Source organism: Elaeis guineensis, chromosome 11 (assembly GCF_000442705.2).
Source record: "Elaeis guineensis isolate ETL-2024a chromosome 11, EG11, whole genome shotgun sequence".
Classification (NCBI taxonomy): domain Eukaryota; kingdom Viridiplantae; phylum Streptophyta; class Magnoliopsida; order Arecales; family Arecaceae; genus Elaeis; species Elaeis guineensis.
This window is the reverse complement of record NC_026003.2, coordinates 6406339-6430015: the sequence shown is the minus strand read 5'-3', so window position 1 is coordinate 6430015 and position 23677 is coordinate 6406339. Positions and strand designations below refer to the sequence as shown.

At 46.5% G+C, this 23677-nt stretch overlaps 2 protein-coding genes across 7 annotated transcripts; both read left to right on the top strand.

Moving 5' to 3' along the window:
* The first annotated feature begins 1775 nt into the window (after positions 1-1775).
* LOC105053519 (uncharacterized) lies at positions 1776-17494 on the top strand. 6 transcript variants are annotated; one of them, XR_002165706.3, is made up of 5 exons: positions 1788-2008; positions 15057-15177; positions 16578-16638; positions 16783-17058; positions 17136-17494. XR_002165706.3 is itself a non-coding variant. In XM_073246012.1 (3 exons), exons 1-3 carry the CDS (start codon positions 1904-1906, stop codon positions 15369-15371), a joined length of 306 nt encoding a protein of 101 aa, XP_073102113.1. In that variant the 5' UTR covers positions 1776-1903; the 3' UTR covers positions 15372-15566. The 6 variants fall into 6 exon arrangements, 4 of the variants coding, with proteins under 4 accessions (XP_073102113.1, XP_010933020.1, XP_010933016.1 ...); XR_012135480.1 differs by having other exon boundaries at positions 16578-17058; XM_073246012.1 differs by lacking the exons at positions 16578-16638; positions 16783-17058; positions 17136-17494 and adding an exon at positions 15283-15566 and having other exon boundaries at positions 1776-1999.
* On the top strand, positions 2725-15048 carry LOC140852596 (uncharacterized). Its single transcript, XM_073246011.1, has 2 exons — positions 2725-14635; positions 14736-15048. Exon 1 carries the CDS (start codon positions 6002-6004, stop codon positions 6674-6676), a length of 675 nt encoding a protein of 224 aa, XP_073102112.1. The 5' UTR covers positions 2725-6001; the 3' UTR covers positions 6677-14635; positions 14736-15048.
* Positions 17495-23677: the final 6183 nt, after the last annotated feature.

Sequence of the window (23677 nt, the reverse complement as noted above, 5' to 3'; positions counted from 1 at the left end):
GAACATTTGGGCCACTATCTCCCAGACTTCCTGTGCAGTCTCCAGCAGTTGCACACTTCTGGCCACATTCTGTGTCATGGTATTGAGAAGAAATGCCAGAACAATAGAATTCTCCATTCTCCATTGGGCCAGATCCTGCTCACTATTAGCAGGTTTCTTCTTTGTGTCGGTGAGATATCCTTCTAAACCTCGTCCTTGAACAAGCAGACGAGTGCTCCTTTCCCATTGCAGATATGTTGCTGGTCCATCAAGTTTTACAGCCACTTGAAGAGTATTCAGGGATCCACTATCTCTTGACGAGCTACCAGATTAAGTGGCAGCTGTAACAAGTCGATCCAGTAAACTTTCGAGATCTCGCATAGTAATTGCATTGGCCATCTCCAAAGACAAAGTATGATAATCTCACCGTCACACTATCGAATACCGGATATTTCTTAACTACAGGCTTCCGAGCATCTACCTTTCTTCTTCTTCTTCTTCTTCTTCTTCTTCTTGTTTTTTTTTTAGAAAAAAAAAGTAAAGAGAAAAAAAATAAAAATTAAGGGAAGGAATTTCCTTCCTTACCGACACCCATCACCCATGAACCACAGGATGGGAGAAGACAACGGCCGATGTCATGGTTCGTGTGGCGGGTTCTGGTGAATTGAGTGCGGTGGCGTCAGATTGTGGGTTCTAACGTCGGAGTGCGATAGCGAGGCAGCGAATCTGGTGCATGCGGTGGGGCGTGCGGCGGTTCCGACGATCGGAGCGCAGATGGAGGCTGCGTCGAGATGTGCGTCGTCGGATTGTAGTCGAGCGGCATCGAGGTGAGGTAGAGAGGCGGCCGTGGACGAGACAGAGGAGGCCGGAGGCGAAAATGGAGGCAGAGAGGTGGCATCGGGGTGTGCGTGGAGTGCACAGGTTACCCCGACGTCGGATTGCAGCGGAGCAGCGGAGCATGCGGCGGGGTTCGTTGGGAAGATGAAGAATGGTTTGGATGGCGGCGGTGGGGCTGATCTACTGGGTGATGAGGGTGACGGAAGGGGACAGAACGGAAGGGAAGAGACGACAATGATTTGGATTAAGAGGGAGGTGGTTCCAAAAAAAAAAACTATGATAGGGAAGGAAGGAGAAATGGATCAGAACCTGAGTGCTCTGATACCATGATGAAAATGAAGAGGAGAAATATTTTTCTTATTTTTTTCATACTTTTAAAAGTGCATACAACTACAAATACAGATATGTAGACCCAAATATAGTCAGAGAATAACTAGAATATGCCAAGGAATACCAAGGAATACTAAGAATATGCTAAGGCATAATATCCTTGGATCCTTATTAGATAATTTTTCTAATTAGGTTCAATCCTTCCAACATAAAATCTCTTACATGAGTTACAAGTAGCCAACCAGAAAATTTCCAAGTATTAAAATATAAAATTATTTTTTGGCCGGCCAATCACTTGTTATAGTTGGTTGAATGCTATGGTGATTGTTGGTATGAACATTTGGAGAAGAGACAGGCCGGAGAACTTGATCACATTTCGAGGAGCTATTTGCTTAGGAAAAAGATTGTGGAATGAAAATGGATGACTCTCATTCTAACTATTTGATTAGAAAGGTGTATGATTTTGATTTCAGAGCAGAATAAAAATTATTTATTTTTTTTAAATTCGATCTTATTTTTTAAAAAAAAAATTAAATTTTTATTCCGACTCTCATTGTGCTCCAATTTATTTTGATTCCGGTGCGAACCCGAGATCCAATTGGTACCGGTTCATATCGGGCTATAGGCTCCACAGAAACAAATCCGGATCGTGCCTAAGGATCCGACCTGATGGTTGCCGGTGGCCACCCCTAATTGTTGGTGCACCGAGAACGGGGAGCTTTCCACCGCCGCCTCCCAGCATCTTGAGATAGAAAGAATGTCGAATCTCGCACGGGCGGCGTGGAATCAGGCGTGGAGGCTCGCCACGACGATAGCCGGTGCGCCGAAGAATGGATCATTCCGTGATCCATTGGTAAGTAAGGTTTGTTTCTCAATTTTCTGGAGTTTTTGAGGTGCTATCTTTGTTGGATTCAGTGAAGTTTTCTTAAATTTATGCTATTTTCTTGAAACAAAACTGAATGATTGGTAAACGCCACTAGATTTCTAATCTATCGAGCATTGATGCCCTAACCATGAGCCTCATAGTTTGACATGTAAGTCAGAGATACTTGGACCCAGCCCATACGGGCATTGTTGTGTAGCATGGCCATTTCTTGTCCCTTATAAAAGACATGTATGGTTTTTTGTTCCTCGGAACATCCCAGTTTGTCTTCTTTTTCCATATTAAATTTGGGAGAGGGGTGAGTAATCAGTGATTTTGTTGTTCAGTAATGACTTTTGATTCTATGAAGGAGAATGATGAATGATTGGTGGAAAGTACTGTGGTGCCCATCTATATAGATTTGAGTAATATTTGAAATTGCACCGATCATTGTGAAGTTGATATAGTGGGAAGACTGGAGTTCCTGTAGAAAGATTGCACTGATGGTGTAATTTTAAATTTTGTCCTGAAGGATTTGTAGAGCCAGCCCTAGGAACATATGATAATTTCTTTTGGATATCTTTAATAATAATAGTAATAATAAAGAAGAAGAATTGTATCTGGCCTTTGCACTTAAGTTTCCTAGTTTGAAACATTCCTACATCAAGCTGAACTTGTTCAAGCCTTAGAACTTAATTTGAATGAAAATGAAAGAATAAAAGCATACTGAACTTCAACTTTGACTGTTTTATTTTTTATTTTTATTTTTTTGTGCCAACAATGTTAAATACTTCATATACAGTTGTTGGTTTTGGAACATATCTTGCATGGCTCACAAAACCAACAACTGTATATGAAGCATTCATATGATTATCTCTTGGCTTTCAGTGTTTCTGAAATATAGCAAGCAACGGACCTTGATATTAATCTATGCTAGAGAAAGTCGTGACCTTTTTCTTAATTATCTGTCCTCCAATTTTTCTAGTGCTATAAGAAGTTACATTGGTAGTGTTGCGGCCAATCCCCTCGTCGCCTGATCGTCGAAAACGAGCACCTGCAAGAGAAGTCCACACTGACAGAAGTCGCCTCCGGCGGGGACCCTCCGACGGTCAAGTCAGAGAGGAGACTAGGCAACAGTAGAAAAGAATCAAGGAGACTCAGCGGAAGAGAGGAGAGAGAGAGAGAGTCTAAGGGCTTCGAAAGAACCTCTCCGCAGTACTGTTGCCTTCTCCGTTTTATAGTAGAGCGCGGCGTGGTGCCGCCATTAATGGCGCAGACAACTGGGGGAGTTGTCAAATCACCGGAGGATGTCAGAGTCGCCGTGGACTGTCAAGTTGCGTGGGCTGTCAAATCGCTGGGATTAATCTATATCCTTGGCAGGACAATGCCTCAGGGTGGCTATGCGGCACGCCCTTGTCAGGACGGCGGCCTACAGCAGTCGTACGGTGTTTGGGGAACCGACCGACCATACGTCGGCATTTGGTTGCGGGACGTCGGATGAAGATCCAGAAACATCGTCGGCTGGTCTAGTGCATTGTGGGAATCGGACATCGGCCACCACCCCTGCCTGACAGTGAGTCGGTAGAGTCGGGCTCCGCCGTTCGGCTAGTCGGGAATAGAATGGGTCCGCCCGACCGACATACCTTCGGTCGGACAGTGTCGACAGTCGTCGGTTGGTGCGGTCGGTAGAGTCGGACACCGATCAGGCAGGTCCGAGGGTGAGTCGGCGTGAAAGGGATCGATCGGTATATCGCAACAGTTGCCCCCCCACTCCTGAGTCGAATGTCGTGCTGGCCAGCGTTTTCGTGTGGGCGACGGCTTCAGGCGAAAGGAGTGGATATCCATCCCATCATGCTTCGACTCTGGCGACCGTATTAATGATCGGTCTGGCGCCAGACGTCTTATGGGTGTCAGGCGTCCCATCGGTGTCAGACGTCCTATCGAAAACAGAAACTGCCGTTTCCGCTGTCTCCTCGGGAACGCAAACCACCACGGTTTTTTCATCACGTGGCAGAAGGCCATTGGGCCGAACCCGTTCAGGCGGATGGAGGTGACGTGGTCTGATCTGAGGCAGGTGCGTCGAATCGTCGGACCGAGGGAAGGCCCAGATGCCGCCACGTGTCACGATCTGGGAGACCCTCGTTGGGCGTGCTCTCATCCCGACCGTCGAGGGGCACTATATATATAGGGCCACCTGTATCCAAAACTTCACTTTTCGTAGCCTTGTTGCCGAGACTCTAGTCGAGTGGTCCCCTTTGTCTCAGGTAGTTGTCCCCGCCCCCTCCTTAGAAAGTTTTCCAGGAGCTTTCGTCTTTGTCTTCTCATTTTCTCTTTGCTTCCTTGAAATTTTCTTCCTTCTTCTTCTTCTTCATTCTTCGACCTTGGTTCTAGCATCATGGCCAGAACTTCCCTACAAGGAAGTCGGTCGGGGAACCCGACTGACGATTTTCGATCGACCCCAGAGGTGGAAGTTTCTTCACTTTCGGGGCCGAACGTCGATCGGCTCAGGGAGCAGTACTGCATCCTGGAGCAGTTTTGGCTGTTCGCTCCTGGGGCCGATGGTCGGGTTAACAACCCATCTCCAGGCCAGGTGGCTTTCTACGTCGAGGACCTCCGGGCCGGTCTTCCCTTTCCGGTTTCGGAGTTCGTCCGGAATATACTGGACTATTATGGACTTTGTCCAGCGCAACTGGCGCCGAACTCAGTCCGGCTGATAGTCAGTTTTATTTTATTGTGTCGGTTTTTGCCGATCAATCCTCATATTTTTTTTTCTGAGCATTTTTTGTTCTCCGACCCCACCCTAAAGTCCAAGGGTAGTGGTTTTTCAACCCTCGGAAGGGTCTTTCCTTCATCACTGGTCTTCCATCGTCAATCCATGGATGGAAGAACCAGTTCTTCTTTGCTTCTTCTCTACTTCCTTGGGGGTTCCCTTCCCGCTGGGGGACCCCCGGACCCAACCGAATGAGAACAGTCGGGTGGAGGACGGGGACCGAGAGGATTTCCATCGTTTGAAGGACATCTCGGTGCCGAAGCAGAGGGAGCTCGTCACCGAGCAAGCTCTGTATGATGCCGGTCTGAGCTCGGTTCCTTGTCTAGGTCTATTTTTCTTTCTTTTTTTTTTCATTGGGTTGGTGCTGATCCTCTGTTGAAATTGCAGGCATGCCACCGAGGGTGAGACTGACGGAAGCCGACGTTCGGCAACATGCGGCGCGGAAGAGGCCGGCGCATGGAGCCGAACCATCACGGCCTCCCAAGAGGCCTCAGGTAGCACTGTCGAGCGAGCCTGCGGCGACGAGAGCGCAGCCCGGCTCCGAATGAGCATCGGACCGTGAGCCGATCATTGCGCTGTCGGTGCCGACGGTGCCTCCCGAAGCCCCATCCGAGGAACGAACGGTCGAGGGAGCAGCCCCGTCTGAGGAATGGGCGACCGAGGAAGCAGCCGAAGATGTACCGGCTGCACAGCCGGCTGAAGAGGTTCGGGTAGAGACACGCGAGCCCGAACGACCTGCGTCGGCGGCCGTCGCGGCCTCGGGAGGGACCCAGTCGGGCTCGAGCCTCCTCTCTCTTTCTGACGTCAGGGCCTGGGTGTCCGAACGAGGGAAGGCCCCGATGGCGTCAAACGACGACAGAAGGTCGGCTGCGGCGCGTCGTCTGACACCCAGTTTCCCGAAGGAGCGTCGGCCCTGGCCAACCATGATTTGGCCAGGAGGTTATGCCAGGCAACTATCCATCCGGTCGACCATGAGATCATGAAGAATCAGCGAGTGTCCGACATGCTTTCTTCCTTCTACCCGACCATGATTCGGATAAGCTTCTCTCCTTCACTTTTCATTTTCGTCGTTGCTTTCTATCAGTTCGATCTTCTGACGGTCAGCTTGTTATTTGCAGCTAATTTACAATATTTCCGAGCTGGAGGCCGGATATCGGAGGTTCGGCGATCTCCGAGTGGCTTGGAAGGATAGGGCCGCGGCCGTCGAGGCTGAGAAGGCGATAATGGTTGATCAGCTGAAACAGTCGGTCGACCATGAGGCCCGACTCGAAGAGGAGATCTCTCGCCTTACCGAGGAGGTCTCTCACCTTACCGATGCCCTGGCCGCCTCGGGGGCCGAGCTGCAATCGGCTCGCGAGAAAGCCAAACGGAAGTCCCGCACTGTTCGTCGGCTGCGCCACGAGCGGGATGACTACGTCGGTGAACTCAAAGCTGAACGCGAGCAGCTCCAGGTAAGTTTGGGCAATCTCACCAAGGTCAAGGAGAATTTGTCCTCCGCTCAAGCCGATGGAGACATAGCGAGGGTGGAGGCAGAGTCGGCAAGAGAGGCTATAGGTCGGGCCGTGGAGGACTTCCGTGGCTCCGACGAATATCGGGAGGAACTCTTGGAGAGCGATTTCATCTCGTACCGAGTGGGGTACGAGGATGCCCGAAAAGCGGTCCAGAGCCTGTACCCGGAGCTCGATCTCAGCAGCATCGTTCTCTCAGGGTCGGAGGGCCAAGCCGCGGGAGAGTTGGCCGACCCGTCGTCGAGAGATCATACTGCTGCGGAGGAAGCCATCCCGGAGCAAGTCACCAAAGGTGAGGCGGCTCCGAACCTCGAAGCTACTCCGGCTCGAGCGACAGCGCTAATCGCCCTTGAACTTCTCCCGGTCGAAGATGCTGACTCCGATGAGTAGTCAGAGCATCCTTTGTTTTTATTTTTATTCTTACTTGGTGTACTTGTAGTCGTGCTTCGACCTACTTTTGTAAATTCGGTTCATACTTGAATGAAATTGAAAATTTTTTAACTTTCTTTCTTTCTTTACATTTCCTGAAATGTGTCCTGGAATGTATGTTTCGCCGAAATGCCCTCGAGCGTATAAGTCTTAGGCCCGACATACCTAGCAGGACGTTCAGTAAGATTCTAGGTAGCTAGCCGGGACAGTCGGTAGTGCGCACCATGGTAAAGACAGAGCGAGCTCCGATTTTAGATCGGCCTCCCGACTGTCGTATGACCCGACAGTCGAGAGTTTAAGTCGAGCGCCTGTTGCCCAAACTTGAGTCGGGCATGTATGCCAAGTCGGGTGTTGACCGACCTTCGGGCGTAGCTCTTTGACCCGATTGTCCCGTAGAGTCCGATAGTCGAATAATGCCTGACGCGTTTGGTTGATGACAAGTCGGTCATCCATTGCCCGATTCTTTGTCGGGTGTATGCGTCGTGGTGTGTGATAAACAGTGGTAAGCCGAGTATCCATCGACCGGTCATGACCTGGTCGGTGTGTTGCGAACGCGACGTTAGTCGCGTTGGCATTTTGCCTTTCTTGGTCGGAGCCAAGTCGGCAAGTCAGCCAGTCGCCTTGCTCGAGAGCTGACTGCGGAAGGGGCGTGGCTTCAAGTTAGGGGGGTTTCATCGCCATCGCCGGCCTTCCACCAACGTAGATATATCGGTCATCGTAAGAGTCCGACGCACCATCGGCGATTGGGCCGCAGATTCCTAATAGAATGTTGGACCCAAGTCGTGGCGTCGGGGCTCGTACTACTAGCGAGCACCGACGTACAGTTGGAGAGCTGAAATGCTAGACTCCGAAGTTTTGAAGCTGAGTTTGTATTCCGAATAAGGGCACACAGAGTTTACTGGTAGTACAACCTTAGATTGTCGGCATTCCAAGTCCGGAGAATGACGCTTCCTTCTAGAGTCTCCAATCGGTAGGCTTCTGGCCTGTAGGTGTCCGCTATCTTGTAGGGTCCTTCCCAGTTCGGAGCCAATTTTTCTTGGTCTAGAGGCTTCGAAACTTCCGCCTTTCTTAAGACCAGGTCCCCCGACCTGAAAAACTTCGGCTTAACCTTAGCATTGTAGTATTGGGCCACTCTTTGTCGGTAGGAAGCCATGCGGAGTTGAGCCTCCCATTGGAGTTCGGGCAGGAGGTCTAAGTCGGCTCTCCGACACTCGGAGTTGCCCGGCTCGCAGTACTACTCGACTTTAGTCGATGGTAGCCCGATCTCAAGCGGGATCATCACCTCCGTTTCATAGGCCAAACTGAAAAGAGATTCTCCGGTCGGGACACGGGGTGTCGTTCGATACGCCCACAGGACGAAATTCAACTCCTCGACCCAGAGGCCCTTGGCTTCGTTCAGTCGGATTTTCAGTCCATGCAGAATGGTTCGGTTGGTCACCTCGACCTCGTCGTTGGATTGTGGGTGCCCGATCGAGGTCAGTCTATGCGTGATATGAAATCTCGCACAGAACTTTCGAAAGTCTCGGTTGTCGAATTATCGTCCATTGTCGGTGATAATGGTGTGTGGTAGTCCGAACCTGAAGATGATGGACTTCTGGATGAAATGTTGCATCTTTCGCTCGATGATCTGCACCAGAGGTTCGACTTCTATCCACTTAGTGAAGTAGTCGATTGCGATGACTATAAACATTCTTTGGCCAGACGTCAGAGGGAAAGGACCGAGTATGTCGATTCCCCACTGGGCGAAGGGCCATAGAGTGACAATGGGAGTGATTTGGTTGGCTGGTCGGTGTTGTATGTTAGCGTACCTCTGACATGGTTCACACCTGTGAACCAACTCGACCGCATTCTTTCTCATGGTGGGCCAGTAGTAACCCTATCGTAGGACTTTGTAGGCCAAGGATTTGCCCCCCAAATAATTTCCGCAGATCCCTTCATGTACTTCTCTGAGCGCGTAGTTCGCGTTAGTCAGTCTCAGGCACCTCAGCAAGGGAAGGAAGAACGATTTTTGTAGAGCCGGCCATCCATCATTACGTATTGGGAGGTCACCCATCGGAGTTGTTTGGCTTCCGCGGGGTCTTCAGGGCTGGTTCTGTCGGTCAGATATGGAACAATCGGATCCATCCAGTTCGGCTCGGCTGCCAGTTGTAGCACCTCCTCGGCCCTGTCGATGCTCGGCTGCTCGAGACTCTCCACAAATGTCCGACCCAAGACATCGTAGGTTGATGTCGCAAGCCTGGAGAGTGCATCGGCCCGAGCATTCTCCGACCTGGGAATGTGGGAGATCTCGAAATACTTAAGGTGTGCCACGAGGTCTCTCACCTTCCGAAAATATTTTACCATGGTCGGGTCTCGCACCTCAAATTCGCCTTTGACTTGTCCCACGATCAGTTGGGAGTCGGAGAAGACTCTGAGGCTGTCGATCCTGAGCTCCTTCACTACTCTCAAACCAGCGAGGAGTGCTTCATACTCGGTTTGATTATTGGAAGCTTAGAAGTCGAACCGGAGGGCGTACTCGGTAACCACTCCCTCTGAGTTGGTGAGCAGGAATCCGGCCCCGCTCCCTCGAGCGTTGGAAGCTCCGTCGATGTGCAACACCTAGGTAGACCCGGGGTCAGGTTCGGAGATTGCAACCTCTTTGGGGCTCCCACCTTTCGATCCTTGATCGGTTGTCGGGCACTCCACAATAAAGTCGGCCAAGACCTGGACTTTCAAGGCAGGTCGCGGTCGATACTGAATGTCGAACTCACTCAGCCTCACCGCCCATTTCATCAGTCGTCCCGATGTATTGGGGCGATGCAAAATCGCCCTCAGGGGCTGATCGATGAGGATCACGATAGCGTGCCTTGGAAATACGGACGGAGTCGTTGTGCAGACACGATCAAGGCGAATATCATTTTCTCCATCTTTGAGTACCGAGCTTCAGCTCCATGGAGCACTTTGCTGGTGTAGTATATGGGTTGGTAAATTCGGCTCTCGTTCTCCCGGACGAGCACCGAGCTAATCGCCTCTGGGGAGGTTGCCAAGTAGAGGTACAGCATTTCTCCGACTTCTGACTTTACAAGTAGCGACGGGGAGGCCAGGTATCTTTTCAGATCTTCGAAGGCCTGCCGGCACTCGTCCGGCCAAGAGAAGTCCTTCGTCTGCCTCAGAGTCTTGAAGAACGGGAGGCATCTCTCAGCCGATCGAGAAATGAATCGGCTGAGCACGATGATCCTTCCATTAAGCTGCTGTACCTCCTTTTTGGTGTTCGGATACCGCATGTCGATGATCGCCTTTATCTTCTCAGGGTTAGCCTCAATTTCTCATTGAGAAATGAGGAACCCAAAAACTTCTTCGAAGTCACCCCGAAGGCGCACTTAGTCGGATTTAACCTCATCCGATGTCGTCGAAGAGTGCGAAAAGTTTCTTCGAGGTCTTGGACATGATCTGAAGTCTGCGCATTCACCAGCATGTCATCCACGTACACCTCCATGTTGCATCCGATTTGATCTTTTAAGACCTTATTGACGAGTCGCTGATAGGTGGCCCCGGTATTTTTCAGTCCGAAGGGCATTACCTTGTAGCAGTAAAGGTCCTTGGCGGTCATGAAGGCTGTGTGCTCCTCATCTTTGGGTGCCATCTGGATCTGATTGTATCCGGCAAAGGCATCCATGAAGCTGAGCAGTCGATGGCCGGACGTCGCGTCTACCAGCTGGTCGATTTTTGAAAGTGGAAAGCTATCCTTCGGACAGGCACGATTTAGGTCGGTATAGTCGATGCATATTCTCCACCTCCCATTGGCTTTTTTCACCATGACAACATTGGCGAGCCAATCGGGGTATGTGGTTTCTCTGATGAAGCTCGCCTCGAATAGCTTGTCCACTTCCTCGTCGATGGCCTTCTGTCTTTCAGGAGCGAAAGATCGCTTCTTCTGCCTCATCGACCTCATTCCAGGGTCGATGTTGAGTCGGTGAGTCATCGTCTCTGGGGGGATGCCGGACATATCCACTGCCGACCAGGCGAATACGTCGGCATTGGCCTTCAATAGCTCTACTAGCTACCGTTGCTCAGGGTCGGATAATTGGGATCCGACCCAAACCACTCATTTGGGATTCTTCGCTATCGGGATGGAAACCAGCTGTTCGGTCGGTTCGCCCCGTTCTTCCTCTCCCTGCTGGTCCAATTTGTCGGCCGTCAGGGAGTCCTTCACTTTGTTACTTCAAGCAGAGATTTGGAAGCACCGTCGGGCGAGCTGTTGATCCCCGCACATCTCTCCGACTCCATTTTTGGTCGGAAACCGAACCAGCAGGTGGTAGGTCGAGACTATAGCTCTGAGGGTGTTTAGTCCGGATCTTCCAAGTATGACGTTGTAGGCCGAAGGTACTTGGATGACTGCAAAGGTTAGGTGGACGGTGCTTTGTCGTGGTTCGGTTCCAGTTGTCACGAAAAGAGTAACTTCTCCTTCCATCGTGACGGCTTCCCCGACGAAACCTACCAGGGGCGTGGAGACTCTCTCGAGCCGATCAGCCGACAGTCGCATTCAGGAGAAGATCGAGTAAAACAAAACATTAGCCGGACTTCCATTATCAACAAAGATCCTTCTTACATCATAATTTGCTATTGTTGCCGAGATAACAACAGCATCGTCATAGGGAGTTTGGATTCTCCGAGCATCTTTATCTGTAAAAGTAATTACATCGTCTTGGCGTAGCTTCTTCGTTGACTCCCCTCCAGCAGTCGTCCCCCGGTCCAGTCGTTTGGAGATCATGTTGATGACTCCGACCGTGGGCTGATTGTTCGCTGTCTCCTCAGTCGGTTGGGGTCGTCGGTCTGGGATGGGTCGAGTCGGTGATTTTCTTCGAAATTTTTCGAGGTACCCTCAGCGTATGAGGGCCTCAATTTCATCCTTAAGTTGGATACACTGTTCGGTGTTATGGTCATGACTCCGATGAAATCGACAGTACTTTCGTCGGTCGAGGCCCTTTACCTTCAAAGGCGGAGGCCATCGCAGATATTTTTTCCCTTCGATCTTTATCAAAATCTGTGCACGAGGAGTAGAGAGAGGAGTATAGGAGTCATACCTGGGACGCATCGGCCTCGGACTCCACCGTCGAGGCGATCTCGGGCTCCATCGCTGGGATGAGACCTGTTTGTCGGTCGGGGGCCTGCTAGGCTCGGCAAGGGCCCGACCTTTCCTTCGCTTCTCTTCGGGCCCTTGGCCTCAGTCAGGTGCCGGTCGGAAGCTCCTTCGTCTGTGCGCATGTATTTGTACGTGCGCTCCAGCAGTTCGACGTATGTTCAGGGGAGGATCTTGTCCAAGGAGTATGTAAATCGGGACCCCCTTAGCCCCCTCTTCATTGCTGAGATAGTCATGTCTTCGTTGAGGTTCCGAACCTCAAGCGTGGCCGCATTGAATCGCATCACGAAGTGTCGGAGCGTCTCGTTTTCTCCCTGCTTGAGAAAAAAAGACTGTCCGAGGTTCGTGGGGGCTTCCGACTGGTGCTGAAATGGGCCATGAAAGCATGTTCGAGCTGTCTGAAGAAGTGGATGCTTCCTGAGCGGAGGTCGGAGTACAGGCCCTGGCGGCCTTGCGAAGCGTGGCGGGGAAGCCGATGCAGAGAAGGACATCGATTGCCCCTTGGATCGTCATGAGAGCCTTGTAGCTCTCCAGATGGTTAACCGGGTCAGTGGAGCCGTCGTAGGGCTCCACATGAGGCATCTTGAACCGACTAGAAATCGGCTCGTCGAAGATGAGTCGGGAGAGAGGTTGGGTGATTTGGAAGTCAACATCGTTCGAGGACTTCTGTCCGTCCACCTGAAGCTGGGCAAGCCGACGGTCGATTTCTTTGAACCTGTGTTCGTAGTCGTCGGCCCGTCGGTGCTGGGAGACCCCGGGGGTCGAGTCTCCCGATGAATCTGAGGGGGAGGCGGACGGTGTTCGCAGCCGCTTCTCCTTCCTCGCTCGTTCCAGTTGGGAAGGAGAGGGTCGTCGGGACCGATGGGTATCATGCCATGGCTGCCTCTCCTCCTCTCGGTGGGAGTGCTGTGACGGCTGCTCCTGAGGGGGAGACGGAGACCGACGCGGGCGTCGGCGGCTACTCCTAGAGGGCATCGGGTGTGCCGCCGGTTGTCCCCCGGCGAGTGCGGCAACCGGGTTGGTTGCTGTTGAAGACTCTTGACTGCATCCGTCAGCACAGTCATCTGCCGCACAATCGCCGCGATTTGCACCTCCATGGTCACCACAGGATGCGGAGAGCTGGGCTCCGTCATGGAGGGTGGAGGAGAGGCTTCTTCCTAGCAGGAAGAGTGCCTCGCCGATCCGGTGGCCCTCGATCGCTGAGCCCTAGTTCTTGTCATTTTGAAAGAAATTTTTCAAGCTCTGTGGAGGTCGTGATCCAACCCTACCTGGCGCGCCAAACCTGTTGCGGCCAATCCTCTCGTCGCCTGGTCGTCGGAAACGAGCACCTGCAAGAGAAGTCCACACTGACCGAAGTCGCCTCCGGCGGGGACCCTCCGATGGTCAAGTTAGAGAGGAGACTAGGCAACAGTAGAAAAGAATCAAGGGGACTTAGCGGGAGAGAGGAGAGAGAAGAGAGTCCAGGGGCTTCGAAAGAACCTCTCCGCAGCACTATTGCCTTCTCTGTTTTATAGTAGAGTGCGACGTGGTGCCGCCATTAATGGCGCAGACAACTGGGAGAGTTGTCAAATCGCCGGAGGCTGTCAGAGTCACCGCGGACTGTCAAGTCGCTGTGGGTTGTCAAATCGCTGGGATTAATCTATGTCCTTGGTAGGACAATGCCCCAAGACGGCTATGCCGCACGTCCTTGTCAGGATGGCGGCCTACAGCAGTCGTACGGCGTTTGGGGGAACCGACCGACCATACGTCGGCATTTGGTTGCAGGACGTCGGGTGAAGACCCAGAAACATCGTCGGCTGGTCTGGTGCATTGCAGGAATCGGACATCGGCCACCACCCCCGCCTGACAGTGAGTCGGTAGAGTCGGACTCCGCCGTTCGGCTAGTCGGGAACAGAATGGGTCCGTCCGACCGACATACTTTCGGTCAGACAGTGTCGACAGTCGTCGGTTGGTGCGGTCGGTAGAGTCGGACGCCGGTCAGGCAGGCCTGAGGGTGAGTCGGCATGAAAGGGATCGATCGGTATATCCCAACAGGTAGCTTTTTTTTCTTTCCAAAGAAGTTCTGAAGCTTATGCACTATGGTTCTGTCTTGGTGTTACTACAGCTGCTTTTAGGAATGAAATTTGTATATGATATCTTAATTACATTCAACATATTTATAGATCTTTTCTCTATTACTGAAATTCAAATGTTGGGTTGCAAGATATTAATATTCTTATTGTAGGTTAGCTTCTTCTGTGGTCAGCCAACCTACTTTGTCAAGTGAATCTTAACTTTTCTGAATTTCCTTCTTTTAGGGGCCCTGATTGATGTGAAAAAGAAGCAAAATTGTAGATATCTGTAGTTTTCTTTTGCCAGACATGTTTTATCCTCCAGTCAATTAAGACATTGTTGCTGGAGGTGTTTACTTTAGTAGTTTACTTTGGTAGTTTTGAAATTTATTCAGTTTATTGCCATGTTCTATTGTAATTTTAATGCTTGGGGGTTTTGATAAGTTACCCTTTTGGGAGTGTTCCAACCTTTAACATTACAAAAAAAGATTGAGAAATTTTTCTTCTTGAAGTTGACACCTATATCATGTCACATGGGATAGAAGATCATGTGGACTAATGATGCCTTTTCATTTCTAATGGTCTAGCAATTGCATATAAAATGTCTCTATGTTCAATCAATCTGGGAATACTTCTGTTCTAAAGCAGGGATTCCCCATTTCCTTCAGACAATTGCTGCATCTGGTTTGAATGACCATCGAAGTTTATCAAACAAGAATATGTAATGAGTTGGTTCACCATGGTGGCATGGTTAGTTGGACGGTCTGGCTGAACAGAAACAGAAAACTCTTTGATAATGTGCTTTGCGCTGTCACAGATATCATTGATAAGCCTCTGTTTCTTGTGACAGAATGGACTAGGATGCGTTCGGTGTCTGGGCTGAGGAGAATTTCCCATCTTCTATCTTTTCTTCACTCCTTGTGTTGTGTCTCTATTTTCTTTTCTTTACCTTCTCTATCCCCCTATTCTCTTCTATCTCCCTCTATCTTTTGTACTTCTCCTTTCGTTTACTTGATGAAAGTGATGACCCTTGCCTAATCTTTATTCAAAAAAAAAAAAGAGAGTAAATACAGAATGATATAAGCACAGTATATATACCCTTTAGGCTTTTGGTCTGTTTTTTTTTCACAGTTCGTTTTATATTAATGGATCTGAAACTGTGTATTTGCAGCATGGTTTTCCTTTTATCAATTACAAGAGGTTTTCCACTCTCGAGTCTCAAGCAAATGAAGGTCTAATTCCACCAGAGTTGTTAACTAGTCGAACTGTGTTAATGCCGGACCGTGTTATAGGTATTTTCATTTTTTTTCATTATAGTTTATTGATGGAATTGTAGTAATTTTAATATTGTCCCTTTTGCATGGAGTCTAAATCAAATATTCTTTTGTTCATTGCAGTTATAGTTTCAAATATCAATGCCATACTTGTTCAGACATCACCACTGTCACAACAATATTTGATGCATATGATAGTGTGCCTAATTTAGTAAAAAAACATGATCAAGAGCATGATGTAGTTTTGTCTTTTCTTAGACAATACCATTAAGTTTTCTCACTGTATGTGCAAATCTCTCATGTATGAATGAACCATAATATCTACAAATTTTACTTGTTGACTCTGAACTCACCACCTTATGTCCATCAACACAGTTAAGGAAGACTCACTCAGACTTTCATTATTATTTATTGGTGCACCTTTGTTTTTGGTTTGATGTATAAAGAGATTTTTTTTTTTCTAAAGAACTTCCTATTGTCTAGGTCTGAAAGGTGACTGCATTCTTAAATACTTATGGTCGTGTTCTTTGTGCTTTTCTTTTTCTTGCCTCCTTTGGCCATAAATAGAGCCAACTATCTACTCATGCATTTAAACTTCATTTAAGTATTTAATATGCATCATTATTGAGTTTCTAAAGTTATCGCTCACCATTACATCTTTGGAGGTCATTTTCCTATAACATCACTCCATTACCTTATTGCTTGCCTAGGGCAGGCTGTTAGCATTAATCAATATGGACTTACAAACAATAATCAACGACAGAGGGGGGTGTCGGGGTGGGAGAAGAATTTGAACAGAGGGCTGCTTTCCTGGATGTGGGGCAACTTGGTGCTAGGGACGGTCAGGAAGTCGAGGAAGATGGGGGAGCTGAGCCGGCTAGCGGGAGAGAAATCGGGCCTAAGCTCAATTAGGCTCGGGTCGGGCTTGAGCCTGTATTTTTCTAAAAAAATAGGGCCTAAACCTCGTCCAAAGTCCGAAAAATATGTTTTGTCCGGGCTCGGGCAAGGGTATGACTTGGCCCGGCCCATCCCAGTTCCAGCGCTAATCATTTGGGAGGCTTAAATGATGCTGTCATGATTAATATATATATATATATATTTATAGCATCAAGTTTTATGCTACTAGCAATCGAGTTAGTGAACTTCATGATGTAGCAATTAAGTCAACAATCTTAATAAATTATATAATTTAGTTAATAAATTATACAATTTAGTCAATAAGCTTGATAAATCATGTCAAATCAGAAAATTATATTGATAGTGTTCAAAGTCATTTGCTCTTTAGCATCATATGACTGGACATGATTTTCAAAATTGTTGACATGGCATCTTAAAAATTAAGATAAATTATACAAATATCCTCTCAAGTTTAGGCCAGTTATACTTACATCAATTATATTTTAAAAAATATTAAACAGGTCTCTGAAGTTTTCAAAATATTCCGACGAGGTCTTACCATCCATCTTCGTTAACGGAAAGGTATATCATGTGACTATTACACGATACCTTACTAATTAACAAATGATAAAAATGCCCTTAAGATCAGTTACCGATGGGATGTAACTTTTGGCACCAATAATCTCGAATCACATAAGTTAAATACATGACTTCTTATTTTTAAAGTCCATCACCTGCGTCAAAATAACCCTAATCAAGCAAAGGAGGAAGAGAAGAAATCCCATTCGAGCAGAGAGGAAAGAAGAAATCCCATTCGAATGGAGAGGAAAGGGGGTGGTGTGTAGGGAGAAAGACATCCTGGAGACTTCCAAATCAAGTTCTTCAAGTAATATGTCCTCCGGTGCGGTTGATTTTTGCTATTGTGGAAACTGATCACCGTTGAGGATCTCGTGGACCACTGCAAACCCTGATTGACATTTCTTTGGATGCAGGATGTATGCGGTATGTTCATATTTGCTCATTTTTGGTGGCTTATTCTATTTGTCGCTTTAATTTCTAAACTGCCTTTTATGTTTCAGATAAATGGGGGCTGTGGTTACTTTCGTTAGCATGATCTGTCTTCAAATCCAAGGGATAAAGATATTATTAATCGACTGTTGCAACAAAACAAGAAGCTTGAGATCCAAATTTGAAGTTATAGAAGAAAGATAAAATGGGCCGTTTTCTTAATGCTAGCATGCTTTGTTTATGTGTATTTGTATGTTAACGGATCTATGTTTTAAATGTACTAAGCTGGTTTTTTATAGATTTTCATGTTTGAGCTTCGTCCCATAAATTAATGTTATCCCGTGGGGTATTTTAAGGCGAAGTTGTAATGTTTAAGAATATTATATCATGAGAACCTATTCCATTTGAAATAGATATGCACTGTTAATTATGATGTTATTATAAAATAATAGGATGACCAAAATGGTGTCATTATAAAATGATCAAAGTGGAACACATGTTGTTGACTAAGTAATAGCATAAACTTTTGGCGAGGAATGCATTTGTTGAAGTAAGAACAGGATGGGAGGCTTGTAAAAGGGTCTCTATGGGTCATTTCCTGAAACAAGAATAGCACGCAATCATTTTTTTGCCAAAAATTATGACATTGCATAGATATCCCCTAAACTTTTGAATTGCAATATTTACACCCACCGTAGTTTAGAAGCATAATACATACACCCCTTGTAGTTTATATATCTGACAGTTACACCCCCTATACTATTATCATGTGGCATAGACACCCCCTATTTGATGGGGTTGTGGAATTTGGTACAAGATATTTTTCATAGATCTATAAATTTATCTATACGCCTATAGATTCTGTATCACAAACCAAAAAAATCACAGACCAAAAGTTCATCCAAATCAAATATTTTTTATGCATCTATAAATTCATCTAAAATTCATCTTAACAAACCAAATGAAATCCAAATAGCCATCCAAAATTTATCTAAATGCCAAAAGAATCACAGACCAATTACAATCTATCCTATTTCACAATATGTAATATGATACATTGCCATAAAATGAGATAAATAGAAAGTGATACATCACCCAAAAATCATTTCTATACATGTAAATTCAAAACATAGAATTTTCAACTGCCATCCAAAACAAATCACATCGCAACTGGGAGGAAGCTGCTGGCTGAGAGGCTAGCTAGGAGAAAACTACTGGCTAGGAGGCTTGTGGCGGTTGGGAGGGTGGTTGGGAGGTTTGTGCCGGTCGAGAGGTTGGCTAAGAGGAAGCTACTGGTTGGGAGGAAGCTGCTGGCTGGGAGACTGGCTGGAAGAAAATTGCTGGCTGGGAGGCTTGTGCTGGCTGGGAGGCTTGTGCTAGCTGGGAGGGTTGCTCGAAGGCTTGTGTTGGCTAGGAGGAGACAGGTAGGGCAGCAATTAGGTGGGAGGATGTAGCCTAGGAGCTTGCTAATGTTTATGATGGAGTAAACATCTTCATGAAAATAAGTATGGTTAGTAAGCATTGAAATATAATAAAAATCTAGTTAAATATATATTAAGACTTATAAATGAGCATTTAAAACCTGTGATCTATCCCTTTTCCTACTAATTCTGTCTTTCTGCTTTATAAATGAGCAACCAATACCCTGTTCTTTCTGCCTGACTTTGCCTTTCCAGGTCTCATGCAAGTCTTTGAATTATGATCCTATTTTTTGTAATTTTTGCATCTCAGAGAACCATCCCTTTTTCTAGTTCTAAAAGAATCCTTTGGCTCATCCGCTTCTTTTCTTCTTGTCTTTTTGGGTCTACCTAGAGGGGTCCTTAGAAGAGAGAGATATACAGTGGAGTATTCTATCCTTGGCCAGAGTTTCATGCTAGGGACCGGCTCAATGATCTTCTCATAAGCTTCAAAAAATACTCTTTTGATGTATCATGCATTGACAAAGTGGTGTACATCCTTTCTAGCATACATAATAGCTATTACAACATGATAGCATGGGATGCCAGTTAAATCCTACATCTTACAGCCACATATACTCTCCTCCAAGTTGACAATAACTCTGTCACTACGATATTCCACTTCAAATTTATACCCATCTCTTCATATGCAATTGCAACCCATAGTTTCCAACTTATTTCTCTCCAACTTCTTCTCAATCTTTGGATAAATAGGACCTATAATTTTGTCCAATCATTCTCTTTTTGCTTGAAATCACTGCATCAAGAGCCTTCTACTAGTCTCAAACAAAGTGATAATAGGTTTGTATCGAGCTTCACCTATGTACTTATTGAATGACTCGCAAATATTATTCAATAATATACTAGATTTGCTTCTTGAAGAGAATGTGTGCCTTGATGATAACTCAGGTGGATGCTGTGTCAGTCACTGTCATACTGTTTCATCCAACTGATGCAGCTCATCATGGCAGACTGAAAGTCATAATGTGTGGTCGCCCCTGGCATGTTTTCAAAGAGCATCGCTATAATTCTTATCCTTAAATCCAGAACTTTTAAAATTAGCATGCAAATGCCGCACACAGAATCGATGATCGGTGGTAGGAAGCATGGTTTGAAATATCTCAACAAGACCCTACACAATTGTTTAAAAAGTGAATATCGTTAAGATTATCCAAGTACAATACTAAAATAATTTGAACTGAAGTTAAGTATTTTTGAATAAAAATTGATCTTCTGTCTATCCAACATAAATGTCCAACCATGCTTATCTAAGGGTCCAATGTCACCCAATAAACATGTCAAAAATTAGATCCAGCTATCCTTTATCTCTGCCTCGACCACGACCCATGCAATAGATAACATATTGTCATTACCATCTTTTCCGACTGCAGCTAAAAGCTATCCCCCAAATGAGCTTTTCAAATAGCATCCATCCAGTCCAATGATAGGTCTATTATAACTATTGACCAAGCCATGTTTGCATGCCGTAAGACAACAATATAGTCTCCTGAAGATAGACTGACTGGACTCATCTTGTCTACAGACCTCCAGCAACATTATGCTTCCAGGATTAGTTTGCCTAATTATCTGGCAATACTCCCATTGATGGGCATACTGGATCCTGTGGCTCCCCTGCACTATCTCTAGTGCTTTCTTCTTGGCCCTGTAGCATTGTGACTTCGAAATAGAAATCTTAACATCTCTCCTTACGTGCTCTCTGAAGCCCTTGATACTTCATTTTGCATCTGATCTCCTTAAGATACTTCTTCGTTAGAAACTTGGATGTGATGTTGTGATTTTCGAACTACCTCCCACATTGATGCTCTGATTGGAAGATCTTGATTTGAAAGATGTCCTCCCTCTATATCGACAAAGTATGAATCTTCCACCCACAACCTTGCTTGCAAACAGTTATAATCCGACTTGTCTCATTCTTTTTATAGATAAAATCAAAGTCTTGTTGTATACTATAAAACTGCAGTACCTTCCTCAACTGTGTGACATTGCTAAACTCATTCCAACTTCAAGTTTGATGGTCCGTTTCATATCTGTAAGATCATTAAACTCGGTATAGTGTGGACTAGAGATCCCATCATCTGAATCTGTATCACTATCCAAACTATAGAGATGAGAGCTATCACTACTCTCTATTTCCACCCCAGTAGGTTGCTTGTTTTCACATAAATCTACATCTTCATGTAGAGAAGAGTGCTGTGTCCATGATCTTAATTCTTCATCAATAATATTCCTGTCCACATACTCATCAAATAGATCATCATCATCATTATCATCCTTTGAATTATTTAATTGACTAAGTGATCCACTAGTATTGATATCAATTTTGTTCTTGCAGGGTCTAATGTTTACAGCATCCTGCAGCATGATACTCTTATGATGACCTGAGATGCTGTTAATAGGATTATCGACGGATGCATGCTCCCATCAACCGCTGATGCTATGGGATTGACAAGCTGAAAACATGGAGTTTTTTTTGACCGACTGTTGTAGCAAAGTTATTTTTTAAAAAAATAAATAAAATCATAGCTTTACAGGCATGAGCAATTCTTCCCTTCTGTTTACATGTTCAGACTGCCTGCTTACCAGATTTCAGTGTGTCACAATTACCTGTAAGGTCTAACTAGCAATAAACTTGAATATTTGCTAGCTGCATCCTACCTTGGTGGTCATCATTTGTAGGGCTGGAAGTGGGCTCGATGAGCTCAGCCACCCAAGGCCCATCGGGCCGGATCGGGTCGGGTTGGCTTCAAGTCGGGCTTTGGGCTCGGTCTGAAATCATTTAGACCGAGTTTGGGTCGAAAAATAGCATCCGTTTTGCTTTCGAGTTGGGCTCGGGCAGACCTTTGGTCTGGCTCGGGCCCGAGCCCAAATATAAATAAACCGAAACACTGAAGGTGGATAAGGGGAAGGGGGGATGGTATCAGCCAAAATTCAGTCGGGGCAACGGCAGGGTCGAGTAAGAGGCTCTTCACCCCTCCACCATGGTCGCTTCCTCCTCGTCTTTGGATTCTTCGTATTCCTCCTCCTACTCATCCAACTCCTCTTCCATCCGTGATCGCCGCCGTTGCCACCGCGATCATTGTGAGGGTAGAGATGCTGTCAGGGTTCACAAGGATCACCAGTCTCGAGGGAAGCGGAGGCGGAGCACCAATCTTTCAGCGATTTTTTTTTTCTTATACCAGTAGTTATAGGCGAGTAGCATCTTTAACCTATTCTGTCTCTACAAGGAATTTCTAAGGTTAGAATTAGGGCACCCGTACCACCACATGGCAACGACGGCTGCACAGCAGCAGCAGCAGCCTCCATCGCTGGCACTATCGTCGACTTCCGACGGTGGGGGGCACAACAGGAATGATCGGGAGGATATTTCGAACCCGATGATGGGCAACGAAGGCATTGACATTAGAGGCGGAGAGGGGCGTCGGGGTGGGAGAAGAATTTGAACGGAGGGCTGCTTTCCTGGAGGTGGGGCAACTTGGTGCTGGGGATGGTTGGGAAGTCGAGGAAGATGGGGGAGCTGAGCGGGCTAGCGGGAGAGAAATCGGGCCTAAGCCCAATTGGGCTCGGGCCGGTATTTTTTTTAAAAAATCGAGCCTAAGTTTGCCCGAAGCCTAAAAAATATTTTTCGATCGGGCTCGGGCAGGGGTATGACCCGATCCAACCCATCCCAGTTCCAGCCCTAATCATTTGGGAGGCTTAAATGATGCTGTCATGATTAAAAAAAAATAAAAAAATATTTTTATAGCATCAAGTTTTATGCTACTAGCAATCGAGTTAGTGAACTTCATGATGTAGCAATTAAGTCAACAACCTTAATAAATTATACAATTTAGTTAATAAATTATACAATTTAGTCAATAAGTTTGATAAATCATGTCAAATCAAAAAAATTATATTGATAGAGTTCAAAATCATTTGCACTTTAGCATCATATGACTGGATATGATTTTCAAAATTATTGACACGGTATCTTAAAAATTAGGATAAATTATACAAATATCCCCTCAAGTTTAGGCTAGTTGCACTTACACCAATTGTACTTTAAAAACTATTAAACAGGTCCTTAAAATTTTCAAAATATTCCGACGAGGTCTTATCGTCCATCTCCGTTAACGGAAAGATATCACGTGACTATTATACGATACCTTACTATGAGCAAATGATAAAAGTGCTCTTAAGATCAGTTATCGATGGGATGTAACTTTTGGCACCAATAATCTCAAATCACGTGAGTTAAATACGTGACTTCTTATTTTTAAAGTCCATCACTTGCATCAAAATAACCCTAATCAAGCAGAGGAGGAAGAGAAGAATCCCATTCGAGCGGAGAGGAAAGAAGAAATCCCATTCGAATGGAGAGGAAAGGGGGTGGTGTGTAGGGAGAAAGACATCATGGAGACTTTCGAATCATGTTCTTCAAGTAATATGTCCTTCGATGCAGTTGATTTTTGCTATTGTGGAAACAGATCACCGTTGAAGATCTCGTGGACCACTGCAAACCTTGACTGACATTTCTTTGGATGCGGGATGTATACGGTATGTGTTGGGTGGATGTCTGGCCAGAACACCACCTCCCAAGATCCTTTCAGTACCACGCGATGCAGCAGGAAGAAAGAAGAAACAGAATAAAAGAAAAATAATCAAAATACGTGGATCAGCCATAAAAGGACTCGCCTCCATGGGGCATGCAAACTTCACTATGAAAAAAAAAATTTACAAGAGGAGACCTCACCCTCAACCCTTGTACACCTAATTCTCTCTCACTAGAAGTTTTCCTCACAAAAGCTCTCTCTCTCTTGGAAGACCCCCTGAACCCCTGAAGTGCCTGACGACCGCTGTCCAGAAGCCTCCTACTCCTTCTCTCTCAGTGCTTTCACCTCTCTCTCTCCTCTCGGGTTCGTACGGCTCTGTACGGCGAGAAAACCCGAACCACCTCCTCTCTGTTTCACGCACAGGTCCTTTTAAAGGGTTAAAACCCAATTAGATTAGGTTTAAGAGTCTTTAATCAACCCAAATCAGGTTCTGAACCGTCGGATCAAAAAACAGATCAACCCATGCCCTCCGATCGCGACCGGTCCATGAAATAGTACCGTGGACCACGCGAAACGCGTGGAAAATGCCCGCGCCATCCACAGGCC

Coding starts and splice junctions, on each gene's coding strand:
- LOC140852596 (XM_073246011.1), top strand. CDS start 6,002: ATGGTTGATCAGCTGAAACAGTCGGTCGACCATGAGGCCCGACTCGAA.
- LOC105053519 (XM_010934714.4), top strand. CDS start 1,904: ATGTCGAATCTCGCACGGGCGGCGTGGAATCAGGCGTGGAGGCTCGCC. Junction 2,009..15,056: donor GTGATCCATTGGTAAGTAAG/GTTTGTTTCTCA, acceptor GTGTATTTGCAG/CATGGTTTTCCTTTTATCAA. Junction 15,178..15,282: donor AATGCCGGACCGTGTTATAG/GTATTTTCATTT, acceptor TGTTCATTGCAG/TTATAGTTTCAAATATCAAT.